Source organism: Hippocampus bargibanti, linkage group LG03 (genome assembly GCF_051943395.1).
Source record: "Hippocampus bargibanti isolate YZ-2025 linkage group LG03, ASM5194339v1, whole genome shotgun sequence".
Classification (NCBI taxonomy): domain Eukaryota; kingdom Metazoa; phylum Chordata; class Actinopteri; order Syngnathiformes; family Syngnathidae; genus Hippocampus; species Hippocampus bargibanti.
The window spans coordinates 5,054,435-5,079,133 of record NC_142736.1 but is presented as its reverse complement, the minus strand read 5'-3'; the positions used below and the strand labels follow the sequence as shown (position 1 = coordinate 5,079,133).

The window sequence follows — 24,699 nt, the reverse complement described above, 5'->3', positions numbered from 1 at the left end:
TGCATTTTCTGGGACGCTACATTGGAGTCCAGACGGCTCGAATTGATACGGAAGGACTCCTTTAATCGATTGCAAACATGTATGCTTTCCTCTTCAGAACTATTTGAATCATATTCATAACTGGATGAGTAACAATAAAGCATCTTCTACGAATCTGAACTCTCTGAAGCCATTGTTTTGATTCTGGAGCAAGGCAGTTTGTGAAGGAGTATCCTGGCGTGACGTCACGAACAAGGGGGCGGGACTTTTTGAATCTGCCCAGTTCCGAGTGCATTTTATGGCAGTTTTGGGACACTTGAAGTCATTTTTATTGGTGTTTTGCATTTGACTAAAAATATCAGCCGGCGCGTTTTGGGTATTTTAGATGCTATAAAACGTTTTTCTGATGTAAGGAAACACAAAAAAGGTGTCGGTTGTCCTTTAATGCTTTATCCCTTCCAGGAAGGAGCAGAATTTCCATGGCTATTCTCACCCTTCAGTTTGGATTCTCGGAAAGACCCGGATCACGCGAATTCCTTTTTTTTTTTTTGTTGATTAGCATTTATTTAGCTACGCCTCATTTCCTTTCCTCGCCTCGCCCACACTGAAACGTGAATTAAGCATTGCTCTTTTGCACAATTACCAATGTCCAGAGATTACATTCAGTGTTCTACATATTTGAATTGATAATCAGTGTCTGAAACTCATGACAAAAAGTTAGCGGACACCAGGGCAGACAACTCTGTAAAGTTTCCTTCCCGGCCATTAAGTTGCCTGCCCCATTTTTCACAACTTGAAACACAACAATCGCAAAAAAAGAAAACATTGTTGCAAAGTATAAAGGATTTTTTTTAATGAAGGAAGTACCTACCACAAATTCTCCCTTGCTTATTAATTTAGGGTAAATATCCCTTGCTGAAGATTTTGCTCCAGTTGTCGTTTGTCGTCATGGTGCACAATGCAATGTTTGCGTTGCGTTGTCTGCTAAAAGCTACGTAGACTCTTCTTTCTAAGTGCCTTCAAAACTCTCAAGTACACCTCACAGTCACGGGATAGTCCGAAGCACGAAACAGGCTTTTGATTGGCTGCCGTGTCGAGTAACGAACGCCGTTTGCCAATTTGCATACTCGACACGGAAGCCAATCAGAAGCCTGTTTCGTGCTTCGGACTGTATGTGACTGTAATGTGTACTTGAGAGTTTTGAAAGGCGCTTCGAAAGAGAGTCCACATGGCTTGTAGCGGTTTGCTTCGAACTTTTGCTTTATTGAATAAAACAAACGTTTGATTTTAAAAATTATTATTTATTTATTTTTCTTAAAGATGTTGTCGGCCACCCGGGCCGAGACGTTTTGAACGTTGTGTGCCTGACATAAAAGTTGTACGCCCCGGGCCTCAAACACTGTGTCAATAAGTGATTTTTATCATACACGCATGTGTTGTCACTTACAATGTTTGGTCTGAGCCGACAAAAAGTAAAAAAAAAAAAAGATTTTTAATTGAAAAGTAGGGTTGCGTGTTATACTCAAATAAATATACGGTTATCTCAGATGTGGCGCAGATCACGTAGCAAAACGCGCTAATTATAATCGACTTGCGCCGGTGCTGGTGCAGTGGCATTCCAAAGCGGCGCCAGTGGCTGTTAAAATGCATTAATGGCGCAAGGGCACCGCCCACGTGCCTTTATTTGCCCATTTCCGCTTGTTTTTGGGGCCATTGTTTTTCATTTGTTTTTCAGTTGAGGCCAATAATTGGACTGGTGAGCATCACGCTTGGCAATCCGCTTCCTCTCAAAATCTATCGTCGTGGTCAGCGACGCAGCCCGAGAGAGAGCCAAACATCGGCAAAACCGAAATCCCACAACCGCCCGGCGCGATGATTGCAACGGTACATCCAAAGCGTCGTTTTTGAGCAATCAAATGGCGTGCAAAGAGAACGGCACCTGCTTGGGTGCCGTTGCCGTTTTGATTTTGTCCAAATTGCACGCAGGCGTCCCACTTTGGCGAGATCCCTCGGTCGGGCGCGGCGCTTCAAGGACCGGCGGTCTTGTCGCCGGCGCACCTGTGCCGCTTCACCTCGCGCTTGACGTAAAACCTTTTGTCGCAAAAGCTGCAGTTGAAGGGTTTCTCGCCGGTGTGCGTCCGCGTGTGCGTGGTGAGATTTTTCTTTTCGCTGAATCGTTTCGCGCACACGGAGCAGCCAAAAGGTTTTTCACCAGTGTGCATTCTCGTGTGCATGGTCAAATCGCCCTTCTGGGCGAATCTTTTACCGCAAAAGGAGCAGGCGAAGGGTTTTTCTCCAGTGTGCGTTCTTGTGTGAATTGTCAAATTGGTGTTTTTGGCAAATCTTTTACCGCAAATGAAGCAGGCAAAGGGTTTCTCCCCGGTGTGCGTTCTCGTGTGCATGGTTAAATTGGTCTTGAGAGCGAATGTTTTACCGCAAAATGAGCAGGCAAATGGTTTTTCTCCAGTGTGGGTTCGGGTGTGCCTTATCAAGAGTGACTTTCTATCAAATGTTTTGTCGCACTGCGAGCATTTCACGCGCTTTTTATCACCTTTCGAGGGTTCACCGTCCTCGCTATCCGAGCGTAGCGCCGAGAGAGCGTCTGGTTGGGATCCTCCGATGTGGTCTTGGTCACCTACTTCGCTCTTCACAATGACCGTCAAAGGAAAGGCGTTGACATCCTCCTCCTGCTCTTCTTTAATGTCAGGGAGGTCGGCCTCTTGGTGTGCCACACAAACGTCTTCCTCCCCGATGGCTGCTGGGTACAAGAAGGCCACAGGGGTCATCGTTTGCTCACTCGGGTCTCACTCATGCCGTGACTTTCGTGAGATGCTTCGGACAAGTTATCGGATTTTGGTGACGTTTTTGATCATTCGAAAATCAAAATGAACACACCCATTCATTAACACATAGGTGTCAAAGTCAAGGCCAGGGGAGCCTAATCTGGTCCGCCACATCATTTTATTCGGCCCACGAAAGCAAACCAAACTTTTGAAATACAGTGATACCTTGCTTCACAAACTTAATTTGTTCCCAGAAAGTGTAAGGCGAAGTGTGTGTCTTCCAAACATTAATTTCCCATAGGAAACCATTAAAATGAGATTAATCTGTTCCCGGGTCCCCATAAAACATAATTTTCTACTAGATCAGCCTTAAAACTACCGAAAATATACCTTATTTTTGTATAATAAATGTGCTATTGTTTGTAATTAAAGAAATAAACTGTACTTTATAATAAAGTGATTTTATTGACCTTTGTGATGGTCGTTGATGGCTTGATGGAATGGATAGCTTTTTGCATAAAGTGTCTCAAGGAGCTGTGGGTTGTACATCTTGGAAGTTGTGATATTGCAAAAGCAACGGATGCAGGCAGACACACTAGAAATTTCATTAATAGCTGGTTCCCTTGCTTGTCTTTTCTTTTCAAATTGTACAGATACAAATTCAGAACGGCCCACGAGAGGAAACCGGAACTATCAACTTTAGACTATATCGGTAACATCCCACTTACCACCATCTCGACTTACGACCACCATACTTATGACCATGACCTCCAGACCCTATTTTTGAAAATTTTTATTCTACGCCTGGCACCGCAACGCGCTAGCAGACCGGCAACGCGTATGACAATTTTGCCCAGCCAGCCAGCATCTCACTCTCGCACAGCAATCAACCGTGTGATGGCACCAGAGGGGGTAGTTTGCCAATCATTTAGCCTCCGAGTCTCTATTCAACATTTTGAAAGAGTTTCGACTTACGACCATTTTTGACTTATGATCGTTTGGTCGGAACGGAACTCGGATGTTACCTGTACATTGGTCTATATACAATAGTTCAAGCTGGAACAAAGCGCTAACACGGACAAAAGGCAAATGCTGACCCCTCGTTGAAGGGAAAAAACACATGGCCATTGCTTTATCGGCACCCCTGCGTGAAAAACAAAAACAAAAAAAACAAACAAACTTGGGAATGGCGCGCTACACCACACTTTTCAACTCCCAAATCAATTTGGAAATGGCAGTGAAGGAGTTAAATGAGTCGATCTGTCTTTTATTTTGAAATGACTGGATTCTCCTCTACAGTGCGTCTCCCCATTTAGCGCCAACATTTAACCCAGCTAGCAATAGATATGATAAAAAATAGATAGATATGATTAAAGTTCCATTTGAGTAGACAGTGGACCTGGAGTTTGCGAGTCATTTAGCCTCCGAGTCTCTGTTCAACATTTTCACTGGATTTCGACTTGCGGCCATTTTTTGATTTAGGGCCGTTTGGTCGGAGTGGACCTCGGTCGTAAGTCGAATGTTACCTGTACTAAAAATTGGGTTGAATTATGTATTAAATTGTGTTCTCTACATATGAAGAAATGGAATTCGGGGCTCCCGACACGTGAATGTCGTGGCGAAGAAATGGAAAAAGAGAGCAAAGAAAAAGCGAGCAAACCTGTGTCCAGGAACTCCATTGGCGACTCGTCGAAAACAGCTTCCGGTTGTTGACCTGGTTGCTGGCGTTCCTCTTTCATGCCCCCACCTCTTTCGCTGTACTCTTCTTTCACTGTATTTGCATACATTTCACCATCACGCTTGCGGGTATCTGCCCTCCAACTGCCCCAAGCGCGTCTCCGTGAGTGGCTAACAAGCTAAGCTAGCTCGAGAAGCTAGCATCGGCGTGCAACGAGTAGAGGCGATCGGGTTACGAGTATTGAACAAGGGGTGTTTTTATGCTCCTTGTCTAGCGGTGGATGGTCGATTCGATACGTTTAGAAGTCATTTGGGAATTAATTTGAACGGGAAACGCGTGGGGGGAACGTCAAAAACAAGGCGAAGTAGCGTCGCGGTGGGATTTGTACGGAAGCCTACTGCGACAAACTCCATTTTGACGAACGTCTTCTTAACTATCATAGACAAATGAATGGTTTGGCTAAAGATAAATACATATTAAAACACAAAAAAAATATGTAGCAGTGTATTGTATTAATATGTTCTTTTTATTAATATTGGGGATGCTAAGCGATAATGAGACTTTTGTACGACTCCATAATTGACGAACGCCTTAAGCTAGAACAGACCAATGAATGATTTGGCAAAAGTAAATAGATATTAAAACACAAAAACGATATGTAGCAGTGTATTGTATTAATGTGTTTATTAAAATAAATGTATCATTATTGTTATTAATTAAGCAATTATGAGACTTTTGTCCGAGTGAAGCTCCCGTAACTTTCGACCGAAGCTTCTTCGCGTTAGGCTCGCGCCACGCAAACTTTCTTTCAAATTTGACTCTCGAACGCACGGAAAGATCGGACAACTCCCACGCTACACACAACGTTCAATTTGACTAAATGCGTGTTGGTTGAATCTTGCTCGCTACCGGGCGAGGCGCGGCGAAAACCTCTCGCTTCAGGTTGAGCTCGCTTGCTAACAAATAGCCCGAGTGGCTGCTAGCACGACGGACGTCGCTGGGCCTCCGACAACCGCGGAAAATGTATGCGAAACGCGTGAAAGAGGAGCAATGCGAGGAGGAACTTTGGGCCACCGAAGAGGAGAAGCGACTTTGCAAGGAGCAGGAGGAGCCGACAGGTATGCACCGTGGCCTTGCTGACCTTTTTACTCACTCTTGTTTACGAGCGGCCGTGCGCGGAAAATATCCGCGCGTGTTGACGCTGATCACCTGAGAAGTCTTATGTCACCAAACCAATTTCCGACAACACTTGATTCTTTTTTTCGTACCATTTGTACTCATTCTACGAACCTCATTCTAACAATCAGTTTAAAAATCGTATCGGAATGGTCAAACTTTGCTTGAACTTCCTCTGACTGCTCGCTGCGCCGGCCGACATGAACTCATTCACAAATTTACTCGGGAATTGAAATTATGACTGCCGAGCGCCATATCTGAATTTGTTCGGTTTTGTTTTTTCATGCTTGGGTGCCGATAAAGCACCGTTTTATTTGACGCAAAAAAAATAACACCAGACCCGTGTCATTTAGGAATTAATTCGTTTTTCTGATGAAAGAAGAGTTTCTTACGCTGCATTGAATGTAGACGTAGTCCTAAAAGTCAATATTCTGTGGGTCCTGTAATTTGAGTGACAATGACAAAAACCCTGGCACCCTGGTCACCTTTTTTGCACAGTCAATGAGTTAACAGACAGAATGTTCAATGGTGTTCTTGTTGTGTTCCGCAGTCGCCAAAAGCTTTCTTGGCCGTGAGCGGGAGGAGCCAGAAAAGCTTGAGATGAAAGACGAAGTGGAGCCTGAGTTATCCGAGCCTCTTCACATGAAAGAGGAAGAAGAGGAGGATGAGCTTAGCTTTGCGCTGCCGGGCGTCATTGTGAAGATCGAAGATGGGGACGAGGACCACTGCGGGGGATCCCAGTCCGACGGCCTGTCAGAGAGTGAAATGGTCACGTCGCACTCTTCGGACTACGACGGCGGAGGCGACAAGACTGGCCCGACGGACGCCAAACGAGTCAAGTGCTCTTTCTGCGACAAAACCTTTTGCAGAAAGTCCGTGTTGAAGGTCCACACCAGAAAACACACTGGGGAGAAACCCTTTGTGTGCTCCGTTTGCGGCAAAGGCTTCATTCAGAAAGGCGCCTTGCGAGCGCACGTCAGGACCCACACCGGGGAGAAACCTTTCGCCTGCTCCATATGCGGCAAAAGCTTCGTTCAGAAGGGCGCTTTCCGTGCGCACGTGGGCACCCACACCGGAGAGAAACCCTTCGCCTGCTCGGCGTGCGGGAAACGGTTCTTTCGAAAGGGCGATTTGAGAATCCACGTCAGGACGCACACTGGCGAAAAGCCTTGCGCCTGCGCCGTCTGCGGCAAGAGATTCGCGCGAACCTCACAGTTGACGCGACACGCCAAAACACACACGGGAGAAAAACCCTTTGCCTGCTCCGTTTGCGGCAAGAGCTTCACTCACAACGCCACGTTGACACGGCACGCCAAAATACACACTGGGGAGAAACCTTTCGCCTGCTCCGTTTGCGACAAACGCTTCACCCAGAAGGGCGACGTCAAGGTGCATGCGCGGACGCACACTCGGCAAAAGCATTTCGCTTGCTCAGTTTGCGGTCAAATGTACGACTGCAGGGCGGAGTTAAGGACGCACGCGGGAACGCACAGCGGAGAGAAACGTTTCGCTTGCCCGGTTTGCGGCAGCCGATTCGCCAGGATCGGCGACTTGCGAGTTCACGCCAGAACGCATACCGACGAGAAGCCTTTCGCCTGCTCCTTTTGCGGCAAGCGATTCCTCAAGAACGGTGACCTGAGAGTCCACACCAGAACGCACACCGGGGAGAAACCCTTTGCCTGCTCGCTTTGTGCTCAAAAATTCACTCGGAGTGGAGCGTTGAAAAAACATGTGCGCACCCACGACCTGGCCGACAACCATCAAAGGTTGTGGGGTGGGGCGCCGATGGAAGGGCGCTTCCTCCCCAAAGTGAAAACGGAACGCCAACGGGACACAACGGCCGCAAAATGACGCCATGTTCTGCCCCCTTTGGGCCCCTTCGTCATTGAGGCCGCGGCGTGCCGGCGTCGTTCATGTGGATGACAGAGATGATTCGGATGTGTGCTAGTGATGTGTCGTTCGTGAACGATCCGGTACCCCTGAAGTGGACGAAGAGAGCCGGTTCCTAACAAGGAGCCGGAAATGGGAGCCGACTTTTTTTCCCCCTCTATTCCCTGCCCCCAGTCTTCGGTTAAAGCCGCACGTGATTGGTCAAGATCCGTGGTAGAGGCGGGACAGGAGAATTACAGACACACGCAGCAGTGAGGAGAACGAGGAGTGGTTAGAGAAACAGAAGCATACTTTGAGTAGCAGACTTTCACAAAGAGTTATACCAGAATCATATACATTGATACATTGGCTTACGAACTTAATTGTTTCCCAGACAGAGTGTGTAACTTTAAAAACATTAATTTCCCTTAGGAAACCATTAAAACGAGAATAATCCGTTCCCAGGTCAACCTCAAACATAATTTTCTAAGCCTTAAAACTACACAAAATATACCTTATTTTATGAATAATAAATGTGCTATGGTATTGTAATTGAAGAAATAAGCTGTACTGTATAATATATATATATATATATATATATATATATATATATATATATATATATATATATATATATATATATATATATATATATATATATATATATTTTTTTTTTTAATTCGTTTTATTTACCTTTGTGTTGGTTGTTGATGGCTAGGAATGGAGTGGCCATCTTGAAGATTGATTCCTTGTAAGCTTTGGAAGCTTTATCGTCAGAACTGCCTGCCTTACCATGACGAATGACACTATGAACCCACAGAAACCCTTATCCTGTGACTGTAAAGTGTATTATTATTATTGTTATGATGATCACAATAAAAAGTATTCTCTTATCGTTCGTCAGCGTTTCGCCAAATTAAGCGTTCACTTTCGACGAGCACCGCTGGAGGTCGCTGTCGTTATGAAACTTGCCGCGACCTGGGCGGAAGTGACGCCTTTGGACCGCGACCGATGCCGCTCTCGCAAAATGCGCCACCCCCTTTTTTAACCCGTGTTGGTAGCAAACAGACCAAAGCCTCGACATATTCGCCCCACGAGGACAAAGACGTCGTCCATGAAAATTTAGCGCCAGGTCCAAGTCGTCTGGGTAAATTTTGAAGCTTCTCAAATGAACTTCGCATAGTTTTGCCGTCACCGCAACTTCGCTCGGTTCGAGTTTCAAGCGTTGCCTTTATCGCGGCGAAATGTGCGAAAAACGCACAAGAGAGGAGGAATACCAAGAGAAAGTTTGCGGAATTAAAGAGGAGAATGAGCCGCAGCTCGTCGACACTCAGGCGGCGCTCCACGCAGCAGGTTGGTTGACGCCGAAACGCGGAGACGCCGCGCCCGCATGTTTATTGGGTGCACGTGGGGGAGTCCCGGTGGCTCGACGAGGGCCCAACCCCGCCGCTCGCTTCCCGTCATGAGGAGAGAAGCCGCCGGCGACCATCTTGCATTGCCATTGGCTCAGCCCGACTCACTCGAATACCCGCTAGCTAGCTAGCGAGGTATTCGAGATAGCGAGCTAGCTTACCAGTGTGAATGATAGCTAGTTAGCGATATTGCTAATAGATAGCGAGCTAGCTAACCAGTGTGAATGATAGCTAGTTAGCGCTATTGCTAATAGAGAGCAAATAACTAGATAGATAGCGAATAGATAGCAAATAGTTAGCTAGGTAGCCAGATAGCTAGCTATTAGTTATCTATTAGCTAGCTAGCTTTCTATCGGAGTTACTTCCAGATTGAGTGAACGCTGGCGTGTGTGGCTGCCGGTGCTCACCCACAGAAAAACTGTTCGTGTGAGTGTAAAGTGACCTTGAGAGTTTTGAAAGGCGCCTCGAAGTCAAATGTATTATTATTATTATTATTTGCTGGCTATTTGCTATCTATTAGCTATCTGGCCAGCTGTCTCGCTTGCTATCTATACACTAACTAAATGACTGGCTATCTAGCTAGGTATCTGTTGGCTATCGATTGGCTAGCTAGCTTTCTATCTATTTGAGTTACTTCCGGGTTGAGTGAACGCTGGCGCGTGTGGCTGCCTCTGCTCACCCACCGAAAAACTGATGCTGAGACTGTAAAGTGACCTTGAGAGTTTTGAAAAGTGCTTATAAATCAAATAGTATTACAATTATTGTTGGAAAATGTCCACCCGATGTGGCAACCGCTAGCTTTAGCCGATTGTCCACCTCGGGGGGGGCATAAAACCCCATGGCCTCGTCGCTGGCGGGTTTTGACCAGGTTTTGTTTGATGGGCCCAGCACAAGACAGGAAGCGAGGACGTTCTTCCGACATGTGGGAGCACTTCAGTCTCATCCCTCCTGATAAGGTACGCGGACCGTCCGTCTCTTCGCGACCAGATGGAGAAGCTTGACTTTTGATTGGCCGATGGCTTTGTGTCACAGGTGCAATGCCTGGCGTGCTCGGCGGAACTCAAGTACCGCGGCAGCACGTCCTCCATGATGAGACACTTTGCCGCCAAGCACAGCTCGTCTCTGAAACAGAACAATGCCAGTAAGTCGCCTTCCTTCCATTTCAAACGAGGTTGTCCAATTAGAACATGGGGGGCGGGGCTTGTCAAATTTCGCTCAATGACAACCGGTCGCCGGCCGTAAGATAGATAGCTAACGAGATAACTAATAGCTAGCTATCTATTTAGCTGGCTACCTAGCTAGCTAACTAATCTGTTAGCCAGCTAGCTTTCTATCTGTTTGAGTTATCCCGGGTTGCGTGAACGCTGGCGCGTGTGGCTGCCGCTGCTCACCCCCAGAAAAACTGATCCCGTGACTGTAAAGTGACCTTGACAGTTTTGAAAGCCATTTAGAGGTGAAATGTATTATTATTATAATTATATAAACATAAGCTCTGTATTTGCTATCTAGCTCGCTAGCTATCTATCTAGTTAGCTCGATCTCTATTTGTTATCTAGCTGCTAGCTTTCTATCTATTTGAGTTACTTCCGGGTTGAGTGAACGCTGGCGCGTGTGGCTGCCGCTGCTCACCTACAGAAAAACTTCTCCTGTGACTGTAAAGTGATGATGAGAGTTTTGAAAGGCGCTTATAAATGAAATGTATTATTATTATAATTATAATTATATAAACATAAGCTCTGTATTTGCTATCTGGCTGGTTAGCTGTCTAGCTAGCTCAAGCTCTATTTGCTATCTACCTGTTAGCTAGCTAAAGTGACATTAAGCGTTATGAAAGGCGCTTCGAAATGGACCTTTGCACTGGAGTGGACACACTTTTACACGTCGTGTGGCGGTGAAGCGGTTAATAAATAAAAGCGAAATAATGAATTAATGTGTACCCAAGGCCCCCCACCAGCCCCCGAATTGGTTTGGGACGCAGCCAGCCGCAAGGAGGCGCTGGACGAAGCTCTGGTCAACCTGGTGGTGAAAGACTGGCAGCCGTTGTCCATGGTGGACGGCAGCGGCTTCCAAGCCTTCGTGGCGGCGCTGGACCGCGCCTACGCCCTCCCGTCGCGCCGAACCCTGAAAAAGATGGTGGCCGACAGGTACGAGAAGGAGAAGTGCAATACCCGGGCGGCGCTGGCCGGCGCCGAGGCCGTCAGCCTGACGGCCGAGACCTGGAGCTCGTCGCGCGGCGACGCCCACCTGGCCGTCACCTGCCACTTCCTGGACGACGCCATGAGAGTGCAAATGGCGCCGCTGGCCGTGCTGCCGCTACCTGCGGCGCGCGCCGGCGAGCGGCTGGCGACGCTGCTGGAGGCGTGGGGCGTCGCGGGCAAGGTCACCTCGGTGGTGACGGACGCCGACGCCGAGATGCTGGCCTGTCTGAGCCGCCTCCGCCTGAGCCACGCCCCCTGCTTCGCCCGCTCGCTCCACCTGGCCGTCAAGAAGGCCCTGGACGCGGCGGCGGGCCTGCGGGAGCTGCGCGACCGGGCGGCCCAGCTGGCGGCGCTCTTCCGGGGTAGCGAGGCGGCTCGAGGGTGGCTGCGGCGGGTGCGGCAGGGCTCGGAGGCCCACCCGTTGCCCCGGGAGGCGGGCGGGCGCTGGACCAGCACCTACCTGATGCTCCAGCGGCTGTGCGACCGGCGCCACTGCCTGGACGCGGCGCTGGAGGGGGCGGCGGTGACTCCCCCCCTCACCCCGGAAGACTACTGGGCGGCGGCGGCCTGCCTGCGCCTGCTGGCGCCCTTCTACCAGGCCGCCCTGGAGATGGCGCGGGAGAAGCGGCCGGACGGCTCCAAGGTAGCTAGATCAATCTCCATTTGTTATCTAGCTGCTAGCTAGCTAGCTATTAGCTATCTATTATCCTGTGACTGTAAAGTGTCCTTGAGAGTTTTGAAAGGCGCTTAGAAATCAAATATTATTATTATTATGAGTTAGCTAGCTTTCTATCTATTGGAGTTACTTCCGGGTTGAGTGAACGCTGGCGCGTATGGCTGCCACTGCTCACCCACAGAAAAACTGGTCCAGTGGCTATAAAGCGTCCTTGAGAGTTTTGAAAGGCGCTTAGAAATGAAATTTATTATTATTAGTATTATTATTATCATTTGCTAGCTATTAGATATGGCTGGCTTGCTAGCAAGCTAGCTATTTACTATATAACTGGATCGCTATTTCGCTAGGTATCTGTTGGCTATCGATTGGCGAGCTAGCTATCTATCTATTTGAGTTACTTCCGGGTTGAGTGAACGCTTGCGCGTGTGGCTGCCACTGCTCACCCACAGAAAAACTGGTCCAGTGACTGTAAAGCGTCCTTGAGAGTTTTGAAAGGCGCTTAGAAATGAAATTTATTATTAGTAGTATTATTATTATCATTTGCTAGCTATTTGCTATCTATTAGATATGGCTGGCTTGCTAGCAAGCTAGCTATTTACTATATAGCTGGATCGCTATTTAGCTAGGTATCTGTTGGCTATCGATTGGTGAGCTAGCTATCTATCTATTTGAGTTACTTCAGGGTTGAGTGAACGCTGGCGCGTGTGGCTGCCACTGCTCACCCACAGAAAAACTGATCTGGTGACTGTAAAGTGTCCTTGAGAGTTTTGAAAGGCGCTTAGAAATGAAATGTATTGTTATTATATAATTTTATTATTATTATTATTCCAAGCAAGGCGTGTCATACTACCTAACGGCCAACAGGGGGTGCTGCAGTGCTGTTTAGTTAAGCGCTTAGAAATAAAATGTATTATGATTATTATTAAGGTCATCCCCATGGCCAAGATGCTGCGGCTGCACCTGCAGGAGTCGCTGGGTCAGGGCGACCCCCCCGCCGCCCGCGAGCTGACCCGCCACCTACTGGAGGCCACGCGGGACACTTTTGAGGCGCTGGAGGGGCGGACGGAGCTGGCGCTGTCCACCCTACTGGACCCCCGCTTCAAGACTTTGGGCTTCTACGACCAGACGCAGGTGCGGAATTCCGTCCAGCAACTGGTCGCCCAGTGCGCCGAGCTCATCGTCTACACGCCGCCCGGCTCGCCCAGTCGGGCGACGCCGCCAGCCGGGGCATCGCCCGACCGCCCCCCTTCCCCCGCCCCGGGCGCCGACCTCTGGAAGACCCTGGACCAAGACGCTTCAGAGGCCATGAGGCGGTCCCGCGACGCTTCGGTGGACGCGGCGGCCGAAGTGCGGCGCTACTTGGGCGATCCGCCGCTGCCGAGGGCCGAAGACCCGCTAGGCTACTGGTTCGGCCACCAAAACCTTTACCCGCATCTCTTCCGGCTGGCGAAACGTTTCCTGTGCGCGCCCGCCTCCTCCGTTCCTTGCGAGCGGGTTTTTTCCAAGTGCGGCGAAGACGTCGAAACGCGAAGGAACTACCTCAGTCCCAAAATGGTGGAAATGATCATGTGCCTCAATAAAAGTTTTTGAGACCCCCCGCCTGAATTTCGGACTTTTTTCCCAAACGAGGAGATGCTTTAAACCAGGGGTGTCAAAGTCATTTTTTGCCGCGGGCCACATTGTAGTTATGGTTTCCTCTCAAGGGCCGTTATGAATTTGGGGAACCCATTAGAATGTTTAAATCCCTTCAAATATTACATATAGAGCGCACAGCAAATTAATGAATAACTCGTTTTCAAATCTGAAGTCAAGAATAATGACTTTTGTTGTGGTTGACATCCAAAAATATGAAATTTTGGCTCAGATTTTAGCAATCATCATGGAATTTCACGTTGGCAATTTTAATGTAAGGGATTAGCCAGCAAGACGAATAGAAAGAGAATTAGCTCGCTTGCTAGCTCGATAGTGGAACCTGGAAGTTCTCAAATTTTATTTGCTTTCGCGGGCCGAAAAAAATGATGTGTCGGGCCGGATTTGGCCCGCGGGCCTTGACTTTGACACCTGTGCTTTAAACTCATTCGGCGAAATTTATGGGGAATTTCCCATTTTATTCAGTAATTGAAAAGATGACCATTCCCCATTTTTTTTTCATTCTTGGGTGCAGATAAAGCTATTAGCTATCTAGCTGGCTCTCTATTACCTATATAGCTATCTAGCTATTCCCTATCTAGTTTTAGCACCCATAAAAAACTGATCCTGTGACTGTAAAGGGACTTTGAAAGGCGCTTATAAATGAAATTTATTATTATAATAAAGCTATCTTTTAGCTAGCTAGCTTACTATCTATTAGCGATCGATCCAGCTAGCTTACTTTGTATTAGCTACGTATCTGTCCAGCTAGCTGGCTATCTATTCAGCTAGCTATATGGCTGGCTGGCTAGCTATTAGCTATCTCTTGGGTAGCTAGCTAGATTTCTATCTATTTGAGTTACTTACAGGTTGAGTGAACGCTGGCGCGTGTGGCTGCCGCTGCTCACCCACTGCAAAACTGATCCCGTGACTGCAAAGTGACCTTGAGTTTGCGTGGCCGGACATGTTTTTCCCCTTCCACGAGGGGGCAACATTTGCCTTTTATCCATGTTAGCGCTTTGTTACAGCTTTAGCTGTTGTTAAAACACTATAGAAACCTATATGCATCTATTCTATTGAATTGTGTACATCCGCCCCCATTTCAAGCTCATATAAGTCTGGACCCATATAACTAAGAATTAACTCTTTTTTTTCCTAATGAAAGAGGACAGTTTAAGGCACAGGTGTCAAAGTCAAGGCCCGCGGGCCAAATCCGGCCCGCCACATCATTTTTTTCGGCCCGCGAAAGCAAATCAAACTTGTTAAATTCCATGATGATTGCTAAAACCTGAGCTAAAATTTCATATTTTTATGTATTTATATTTTTATTTAAGGTTTCTAATGCTGGATTGAATGTTAATGTCGTCCTAAAAGTCAATATTCTGTGGGTCCTGGAATTTGAGTGACAATGACAAAAACCCTGGCACTGGGCTGGACACTGGGTCATTATTAATGGAGCAGGAATCAAACGTCAAAACAAAAAGATTCTTTAATCTTTGGGATGGCACAAAAAGGGAAGAGAGAGGAGGGGCTTGTTGGGAGAGCTTTTATAAAGACCGACCGGATGTGACGTCATGACAGGAAGTCCAAGAAAATAAAATGATGTGTAAGGAAATAGAAAAGATGTTAGAAATTAGTTATCTAGCTATCTATCGATCTAGTTATCTAGCTAGCTATTTGCTATCTATTAGTTATCTACCGAGCTATCTATCTTATCTATCTCACTAGCTAACTAGCTTTCTATGTATTTGAGTTACTTCCGGGTTGAGTGAACGCTGGCGCGTGTGGCTGCCGCTGCTCACCCACATAAAACATATCCTGTGACTGTAAAGTGACCTTGAGAGTTTTGAAATGTGCTTAGAAGTCAAATGGATTATTATTATTATTATTAAATGTGATCGTATAGCAAATTGCCCTAACATATTTTTGCACACCGTCTGCCAGTGAAGGAGTTAAGGGCCAGGAAGTGGGTCGCTGTTGACCTTTGACCCAATCAAGACTGTGTGTTGTTTTCAGTCTTTGATGGAACAACCGGGATGAAATTGGGAACGCCGCTGAATTGAAGACAACCGGGAAAAAAATCAACAGACATATTTCACCGGGTGACTTGGCACGACTTGAAGCAAAAGGCAGCAAAATGCGGTTGGTGGCGTTTCAGGGAGGGTCGCTCCTCTCGGCGGCGCGCGGGTGCGCCTTGAGACGACGGTCACTGTGCGTTGTGGCGTGTCTCCTCAAATGGCTGCTCTCCTTGAATCTTTTCCCGCACAGCGAGCAGGAAAAAGGTTTCTTGTCGCTGTGCGCCTGTGCGTGCTTGCTCAACTCTGCCCTCTGGGAGAAGTTCTTGCCGCAGTGCATTTTCAAAAGTCGCTCTCGGCCAAAGGTTTTGCCGCCAAACAGGCAGACGAAGGGTTTCTCCCCGCCGTGCCTTCTCACGTGGCTGCTTAAATTTCCGTTGGTGGAGAAGCCGCGGCCGCAAATGGAACAGGCGAAGGGTTTCTCCCCGCTGTGCGTTCTGCCGTGCGCTTTCAGCGCCGCCTTGCGGTTGAAGGTTTTGCCGCAGATGGAGCAGGCGAAGGGTTTCTCGCCCGTGTGCGTTCGGGCGTGTCTCGTCAGGCGGGCCTTCTCTGAGAAGCTTTGGCCACACAGCAGGCAGGCGAAAGGTTTTTCTCCGCTGTGAGTCCGTGCGTGCCTCGTCAGGCGCGCCTTTTCCGAGAACCTCTGGCCGCAAACCGAGCAGGCGCAGGGTTTCTCCCCGCTGTGTGTCCTGCCGTGTTTGGTCAAGCCTTCCTTCAGGGTGAACCTTTTGCCGCAAACCGAGCAAACAAACGGTTTCTCCCGGGCGTGCGTCCGCCCGTGTTTGCTCAAGTCAGCCTTGTGACCGAAGCCTTTGCCGCACAGTGAGCAGACGAAGGGTTTTTCGTCCGTGTGAGTCTGCTCGTGCCTCGTCAAGAGCGAATTCAGAGCGAAGCTTTTGCCACAAACGGCGCAGGCGAAGGGTTTGGCGCCGCTGTGGGTGCCCGCGTGGATCTTCAAATGCGTCCTCTCCGAGAAGCTCTTGCCGCACACTGAGCAGGTGAAAGGTTTCTCCCCGTTGTGTCTCTTGGTGTGCCGGGTCAAATGTTCCTTCCGAGAGAATCTGCGGTCACACAGCGAGCAGGCGAAAGGTTTCTCCCCGCTGTGCGTGCTGCCGTGCGCCGTCAGGTGGGCCTTGAGCGAGAAGCGTTTGTCGCAGAGGGAACAGGAAAAAGGTTTTTCTCCAGTGTGCGTCCTCAAGTGTCTCTTCAACCTGGATTGGTAGACAAAGCTTTTCTGGCAGTGAGCGCATTGCACCCTTTTGTTGCCGGCGTGACTCGCCGTGTCCGCTTTGCGGCGCTCGCCGTCCTCCAGCTCGGACGAGTGCGACGTGACGTCGTCGCTTTCCGAAGGTTGGGGCAGCAGGCCGTCGCTCTGTGATGGCGCTCGGCGTTCTCCTTCACTTTCGCTCTTCACGTTGACGTCGGGCAACCGGAAAGACGCCATTTCATCCTCTGGCTCCTCCTCTTTGACGCGACGGGGCGCCAACTCCGCCTCCTCCTGTTTGATGAGCAGGGACTGCAGCTCCTGCTGCTGAGGACCAAAAACTCCTTCGGTGACTTCTGTAGGACACAACACGCGCAAAGACGCAGTTTGCAACCAATTGCTATCTATTAGCTATCTAGCTCGCTAACTATTATCTGTTAGTTAGCTAGCTAACTTTCTATCTATTTGAGTTATACCGGGTTGAGTGAACACTGGCTCATGTTTCTATGAATTAGCTATATAGCTATTTATTTGCTATCTATTAGCTATTTAGCTAGCTAGCTATTAGTTATCATTCGGTAGCGAGCTAGCTTTCTAGCTCTTTGAGTTATTCAGGGTTGGGTGAACGCTAGCTCGTGTTGCTATCTATTAGCTATCTAGCTACCTAGCTCTCTGTTTGCTATCTATTAGCTATCTAGCTAGGTAACGATTAATTATCTATTAGTTAGCGAGCTAACTTTCTATCTATTTAAGTTATTCCGGGTTGAGTGAACGCTGGCTCGTGTTGCTATCTATTAGCTATCTAGCTAGCTACCTATTTGCTATCTAGCTAGCTATTAGTTATCTCTTAGCTAGCTAACTAAATTTCTATCTATTTGAGTAACTTCGTGGTTGAGTGAACGTTGGCGCGTGTGGCTGCCGTTGCACACCCACTAAATGTATGCTGTAACCGTAAAGTGACCTTGAGAGTTTTGAAAAGCGCTTGTAAATGAAATGTATTATTATTATTATTATTATTATTATTATTGTCATCTTTTCTTATTTGGGAGCCATTTTTGTGCTTGCCGAATGAAACTTTTGTGAACCGGTCGCAGGGAAAGCTTCAAGTGTGGGTTCCTGAAAAACACGGCAAGAGTTGAAGGAGGACCAACCTGCTGCGCAGACCGCAAGTGGACGTTGCTCGACAGCTCGCCCGACTTCCGTCGTCGTCGCGTCTCTTGAACACATTTTCGGACGACACTCGATCGTTCCTTGGCGACGTGTGGCCGACAAACGCCTTCCTCGGTTCGCCGGCCACGAAGCGAAGCTCACGTAGGCTAAGCTAAGGCAGTCAAAGATATCGCGAGAAGCTCCGACCTGCACCGAGGCGCGACGATCCCGCACCCGGAAACGTCACGGATGATTCCGGGTCAATTCTGGACGCGCCGTTTCGACGTTTTAGTCCGCCGGTGACGAATCGGGAAGTGGCAACCGGGCGAATAACGTCGAGACAGACACAAGAGCTGCAGGACTGGGGGGCGCTTGGGCGGAAGTTGATTGGCAGCAGAAGTCAACGTCATCTCCGTTTTGCGTTTGTCCACCACGACGCTCAAATCAAGATCATCTCCCACGCTTCCCACCCACAAACAAAATAAAACATTTAGTGGAACGGACATATGTCACACTGTCATAACGTTGCGACAGTGTCGTAAAGCGGCGGTGACGACACGCCCGCAAGGAGACAATATGGCGGCATAATAAAGACGTTGACAAAGCAAGTTTTCTCCTCTCGTTCCACCGGACACAACACACACACGGCGGTATTGGGAAGCTTCGATTATCAACAACATGAACCCATCTGAGTTTAAGTTTGTCGCAGCCATTTGGGACATTTGTGCAAGACTGCTTGATGTTGTTGTGCAGCCATCTTGTTTATATTTTAATGCCCATCGGCGTGATAAATGATGCACACAGTCGCTGGTATAGCGGGTCGGTCTTTTCATAACAAAAACGTAGCAGTTGTCACATACAAACAGGAGCTGTTGTTCCGTCACAACTCAGTCATTCTACTCAGGCTCTCTCTCGGACACCTCATTGTCGGGTCCTTCCTTCTGTCCGTGACGTCACACCTCCCTGACAAGCCCAGCCCTCAAACATGCGCAACACAAGCGGCGGACGTTACACTATTCTCAGCCTTGAGTTAAAAAAATCATATTAAATTGCAAATTTCCCATTTTAAGAGTGTTGTTTACGGAAGAACGAGAGGAGACGACTTGCTTTGAACACTGTCTTTATTGTGCCGCCATGTTGGTCAACTCGAGGATGTGTCGTCAGCGCTGCTTTACGACACTGTCGCAACCTTACGTAGCAGTGTGGCAGATGCTACAAAGAGGCGCTTCAATGATCGCTCCCAAAACGTTCAGCGGTTTTTGTTGGCTTTAATAATAATAATAATACATTTAATTTCTAAGCGCTTTTCAAAACCCTCAAGGTCACTATCGTCACAGGATCAGTTTTTCTGTGGTCGAGCAGCGGCAGCCACACGCACAAGCGTTCCCTCAACCCGGAAGTAACTCAAAAAGAATAGTAAGAGAGATAGAAAGCTAGCTCGCAAGCCAATAGATAGCTAATAGCTAGCCAGATAGATATTTAGCCAGCCAGACAGTTATTGTACGGTATTGCAGAAAAGACAAAGAGAACAGACTTAGCGCAATATTTCTTACAAATGTCTACATAAACAAAAGTAAAAAAAACTAAATAACATAATTATGTCACAGAGTGGCATATGCGACAAAGAGGCGCTTCAATGATAGCTCTCAAAACGTTCAGTGGCTTTTGTTGGCTTTTACTGTTTTGTTTTTGGGGAGGGTGGACGGTTTTGTGCTCAACTGCCCGCCATGTAGAAGACACCCCCCCCCCCCCCCCCCGCTATACCATGACAAGAACACAAGATACAACTAAAGACAACTGGATTGGATGTACCTTTATTCGTCTCGCAGTGGAGAAATTTACATTTCACAGCAGTAAAGTTATGAAAGGAAGTGGAAAGGAAAGAAAGAAGTAGAAAACAAAATACAGGAGCAATGCAAGGAAGGCTACTTTCTCCAGTGTATTGCATTTTTTTAAAAATCATTTACAACCAACAAACTAAAGTCGCAAACAACAAAGAAGAGAAAACCACGCAATTGATGTACAGAGACAATACAATCCAATACATATAGATTTATTTTCAATCGACAGCAGGAACATTGAAATGGGGGAGGGGGGGTCAAGGGTCAAAAGATAAAAACCGTATTCCGGAAGGGCTCAATAGCAGGCATGAGGAAAAGGAGGCGTGGCATATTTCCAAGTGGAAGTCACGGCACGTCGACCTCACAGTGCACATGGTTGGATGCCGGCCAACTTCGGCCTCCTGCGTGGTATTTGCGCGCTATCCCCGCGCCGGGGTGGGTTTTATTCGGGTACTCCCGCGCAAACGTTGTCAGCTGTGTTCTCTCCGAGTCGCATTCTTCGTCTCATTGATTTATGTTGCTCTCACGGGGACATTCATGTCTCCTTAAAGCCGATTTGCTGAAGAATCTTTTGGTGCACGCGGGGCAGCTGAAGGGTTTCTCCCCAGTGTGCCGTCTGGAGTGACTGGCTAAGAATTTCTTTCTGGAGAATCTTTTCCCGCACACCGAGCACGGGAAAGGTTTCTCCCCGCTGTGCGTTGCAGCGTGACTCGCCAGCTGTCCTTCCGAGAAGCTTTCCCCGCCAGGCGAACAGGCCAACTGTTTCTCTCCCGCGTGCGTCCTCGAGTGATTGCTCAAAACGCGCTTTCCCGAAAATCTTTTCCCGCAGACCAAGCAGGGGAAAGGTTTCTCTCCGGTGTGCGTCATTTCGTGCATCCTCAACCTTGCCCTCACAAAGTATATTTTGCCGCAAACCGAGCACGGCAAAGCTTTCTCCCCGGTGTGCTTTCTCATGTGGACCGTCAAACCTTCCTTTTGAGAGAAGGTTTGACCGCAAAGTGAACAGGAGAAAGGTTTTTCCCCGGTGTGGATCCGCTCGTGCCTGGTCAAATGTCCCTTGACGAAGAATCTTTTGGGGCAAAGGGAACAGGCAAATGGTTTCTCCCCGGTGTGCGCCTGCGTGTGCGCCGCCAAACTTTGCCTCCGGAGGAAGCTCTTGCCGCAAAGCGAGCAGGCGAAAGGTTTCTCCCCGGTGTGAATTTGGGCGTGCGTTTGGGCGTGGCCCTTCTGGGTGAAGCGCTTCCCGCACACCAAGCAGGCAAAGGGTTTCTCCCCGGTGTGAATTTGGGCGTGCGTCTGCAGGTGGCCCTTCTGGGTGAAGCGCTGGCCGCACACCGAGCAGACAAATGGTTTCTCCCCGGTGTGCGACCGCACGTGCGTCTCTAAACTTTGCCTCCGGGGGAAGCTCTTGCCGCATACCGAGCAGACGAAAGGTTTCTCCCCGGTGTGAACTTGGGTGTGCGTCTGTAAGTGGGCCTTCTGAGCGAAGCGCTGCCCGCATACCAAGCAGGCGAAGCGCTTGGCCTGGCGATGCGTCCTCATGTGGAGCTTCAAATTCCACTGGGAAAAGGTTTTGCCGCAGCAAGGGCATTCGACGCTTTGGCGGTCGGCGTCGGGCGCGCCGTCACTTTGCCAGCGTTGCTCAATGTCGGCGTCAGAGGAGGGCGACGCGGGGTCGTCATCTGACATTGGAGCCCACGGGCTGCCGTCGCCTTCCTCCGAGCCGCCGCTCCCGGGCCCCGCCCCTTCGCTCTCCGGACCCCAGCCCGGCTCGCCCTCGTCTTCGCTCTTCAACGTGACAAAATGGACGGCGCCGGCATCCTCCTGTGGAAGGGGGGACGGACGAGGCCCCTCGTCTTCCACCTTCACCTGGAGGACCACCAACTCCTGCTCCTCCTCGGGGGGTGCGCACCCCCACTCCTCCCCCTCCACTTTGATATGGGGCCACTCCATCTGGTCCGGACCGGGGTCAAGATCAGCGCTGTCGTCTGCGAGACACCGCACGAGAGACTTTGGTCACTGCGTCAAATAGCCAACGGAGCTAGCCACTATCATGTCTAAATTTGTTAGACATGCTAATAATCACAATAAATTTCATGTATAAGCACCTTTCAAAACTCTCAAGGTCACTTTACAGTCACAGGATACGTTTTTCTGTGGCTGAGCACCGGCAGCCACACACACCAGCGTTCATTCAACCCGGAAGTAACTCATATAGATAGAAAGCTAGCTAGCTAATAGCTTCCTTTCAATCTATTTAAGGAATAATAATAATAATAATAATACATTTCATTTCTAAGCGCCTTCCGAAACTCTCATGGTCACTTTATAGTCATAGGACCAGTTTATTTTGTGGGTGAGCAGCGGCAGCCACAAGCGTTCACTCAACCCGGAAGTTACTCAAATAGATAGAAAGCTAGCAAGCTAGTTAATTGATAGCCAGATAGCAAATGTTTCCTGACTCAAATAGCTAGCTAGCTAGATAGCTAATAGATAGATAGCTAATACATAGCGAATAGATTATTCCCACAAAGGGGAAATTTGCATTATTAGCTAGCTAGCTCCAATCCAATCCAAAAATACTCTCTCACAATCAAGAAAGTCAAAGTCTTTCCTGGAAAAAAAGTTTCCCATCATACAACATTTGATGTCTAAGCACCTTTCAAAACTCTCAAGGTCACTTTACAGTCACAGGATCAGTTTTCTAGTGGGTTCGTTATCGTTATCTATTTTCTAGCTAGCTAACATTCGATCGATTTGAGTTATTCCGGGTTGAGTGAACGCTGACGGGTGTGGCTGCCGCTGCTCACCCACAGAAAAACTAATCCTTTAACGATAAAGTGACCTTAAGAGTTTTGAAAGGCGCTTAGAAATGAAATGTATTGTAATTATTATTATCATCATTTGTTAGCTATTTGCTATCTATTAGCGAGCTATCTATTCACTATCTAACTGACTGTCTATCTAGCTGGCTGGCTATCTAGCTGACTGGCCATCTAGGTAGGTATCTGTTGGCTATCGATTGGCTAGCTTTCTATCTATTTGAGTTACTTCCGTGTTGAATGAACGCTGGCGCATGTGGCTGCCAGTTTCTCACCCACAGAAAAAAATGATCCTGTGACTGTAAAGTGACCTTGAGAGTTTTGAAAGGAGCTTAGAAATCAAATTTATTTTTATTATTATTATTATTATTATTATTATTATTATTATTACAATCATTGACGCAAATATCGGCCGGCAGCTGGTGGCGCTGCTGCGTCGATTATCAGCTTCTTAGCCCCGCCACCTCCTTCACCCCCCCCCTCACTTCGATCCTTTTCCACATACCAGGAGCCTTTTACAAGATGGCCCCCAACAATGCGGAATCCGCACGACGCCTATGACCTAAAAAAAGCCGATCTACATCAAATCTGCATCAAAGGCGCCGGCCGACATGTTCTTTTCTCGTCGCCACTTCCCAATTTGAACACGACGACGAGCTTTTGCGCTCCTCGCAAATCTTTTGGACTGGCTAGCCCGTTTCCGTTTTCGACGTTGACGCGAGACAAACAGGGGCCTGTTGTCCGAAGCCGAAAACGTTCCAACCTTGTCCGAGGAGCAGAAGACGACGACTCGCTGGCGCGTCGTCCTTTTTCGTGGCGTCTTCGTCGCCCTCGTAGTCTTCGTCTTGCTGTCTTTCGGCGTCCATTGACGCAAGGCGATCACGAAGATCAACGCCCGCAGATGATCCGAATTGGGGGGCGGCGACGCCTCAATTTTAGGAAGCGAAGCGAGCGCCGAGAAGCTTCGAGGCGCGTTTTCGTCGTTTTGCGTATCCCGACTGATGCCTTGTGGTGACGTGTCGTTCGCGAACGAGTCGGCGGCTCTTTCATGTGAACGGTGGGAGTCGGCACCTAATAGGGAGCCGATTGTTTTTTGTCTCTCTCTTCCCCGCCCCAGTTTTCGGATTAAGCCGCACGTGATTGCTCAAGGGCGGGGGCACAGGCTACAGTGAGGAGAACGGGGAGGATTTTAGAGGAACTTGCTGCACGTCAAACAGGAGACAAAGGGACAAAGAGAGTTTAAGAGCACAAAAAAGACTAAACAACACGGTGGAAATTGAAAAGAGCAAAACATGGATAGAAAACGCAGCGCAATTTAATAATTCTATTTCATAATTTTCATTTCTAAGCATCTTTCAAAACTCAGAAGGTCACTATACAGTCACAGGATAAGTTTTTCTGTGGGTAAGCAGCAGCAGCAGCCACACGCGCCAGCGTTCCCTCAACCCGGAATAACCCATATAGATAGAAAGCTAGCTAGCTTGCTAATAAATAGCTAATAGATAGCTAGATAGCTAATATATTTCCTGACACAAATAGCTAGCTCGCTAGCTAGCTAATAGATAGATAGCTCGTTATCTAGATAGCTAATAGCTAGCTAGATAGCTAATATGTTTCCTGACTCAAATGTCAGGCTTGCTAGCTAGCTAATAGATAGATAGCTCGCTACTATATAGCTAATAGCCAGATAGAAGCCTGATAGCTAATATGTTTCCTGACTCAAATATCTAGATTGCTAGCTAGCTTGCTATCTAGCTAGCTAATAGCTAGCTAGATAGCTAATATGTTTCCTGACTCAAATATCAGGCTTGCTAGCTAGCTAATTGATAGATAGCTCGCTACTATATAGCTAATAGCCAGATAGAAGCCTGATAGCTAATATGTTTCCTGACTCAAATATTTAGATTGCTAGCTAGCTAATACATAGCTAGCTTGCTATTTAGCTAGCTAATAGCTAGCTAGATAGCTAATATGTTTCCTGACTCAAATATCAGGCTTGCTAGCTAGCTAATAGATAGATAGCTCGCTACTATATAGCTAATAGCCAGATAGAAGCCTGATAGCTAATATGTTTCCTGACTCAAATATTTAGATTGCTAGCTACCTAATAGATAGCTAGCTTGCTATCTAGATAGCTAATAGCAAGCTAGATAGCTAATATGTTTCCTGACTCAAATATCAGGCTTGCTAGCTAGCTAATAGATAGAT

At 48.0% G+C, this 24,699-nt stretch overlaps 4 protein-coding genes across 6 annotated transcripts; 2 read left to right on the top strand and 2 right to left on the bottom strand.

The window, feature by feature from the left end:
• Window positions 1–1,259: 1,259 nt before the first annotated feature.
• LOC148900119 (uncharacterized) lies at window positions 1,260–4,564 on the bottom strand. 2 transcript variants are annotated; one of them, XM_088991715.1, is made up of 2 exons: window positions 4,423–4,564; window positions 1,260–2,737 (listed from the first exon to the last, which is right to left on the bottom strand). In XM_088991715.1, exons 1-2 carry the CDS (start codon window positions 4,547–4,549, stop codon window positions 2,007–2,009), a joined length of 858 nt encoding a protein of 285 aa, XP_088847841.1. In that variant the 5' UTR covers window positions 4,550–4,564; the 3' UTR covers window positions 1,260–2,006. The 2 variants fall into 2 exon arrangements, with proteins under 2 accessions (XP_088847841.1, XP_088847842.1); XM_088991716.1 differs by having other exon boundaries at window positions 1,260–2,734.
• Window positions 4,565–5,424: 860 nt separating this feature from the next.
• Window positions 5,425–8,050, top strand: LOC148900118 (uncharacterized). The gene is made up of 2 exons (XM_088991653.1): window positions 5,425–5,558; window positions 6,167–8,050. The coding sequence occupies exons 1-2, from the start codon at window positions 5,462–5,464 to the stop codon at window positions 7,465–7,467; spliced, it is 1,398 nt and encodes a 465-aa protein (XP_088847779.1). The 5' UTR covers window positions 5,425–5,461; the 3' UTR covers window positions 7,468–8,050.
• A 445-nt stretch (window positions 8,051–8,495) lies between these two features.
• LOC148900117 (zinc finger BED domain-containing protein 4-like) lies at window positions 8,496–13,367 on the top strand. Of its 2 annotated transcripts, none has more exons than XM_088991592.1 (5): window positions 8,496–8,838; window positions 9,786–9,853; window positions 9,930–10,038; window positions 10,840–11,738; window positions 12,699–13,367. In XM_088991592.1, exons 1-5 carry the CDS (start codon window positions 8,730–8,732, stop codon window positions 13,359–13,361), a joined length of 1,848 nt encoding a protein of 615 aa, XP_088847718.1. In that variant the 5' UTR covers window positions 8,496–8,729; the 3' UTR covers window positions 13,362–13,367. The 2 variants fall into 2 exon arrangements, with proteins under 2 accessions (XP_088847718.1, XP_088847719.1); XM_088991593.1 differs by lacking the exon at window positions 8,496–8,838 and adding an exon at window positions 8,905–9,323.
• Window positions 13,368–14,878: 1,511 nt separating this feature from the next.
• On the bottom strand, window positions 14,879–24,104 carry LOC148900116 (uncharacterized). Its single transcript, XM_088992975.1, has 4 exons — window positions 23,255–24,104; window positions 20,176–21,657; window positions 17,831–18,070; window positions 14,879–17,035 (listed from the first exon to the last, which is right to left on the bottom strand). The coding sequence occupies exons 1-4, from the start codon at window positions 23,355–23,357 to the stop codon at window positions 15,555–15,557; spliced, it is 3,306 nt and encodes a 1,101-aa protein (XP_088849101.1). The 5' UTR covers window positions 23,358–24,104; the 3' UTR covers window positions 14,879–15,554.
• Between the last annotated feature and the right edge of the window lie 595 nt (window positions 24,105–24,699).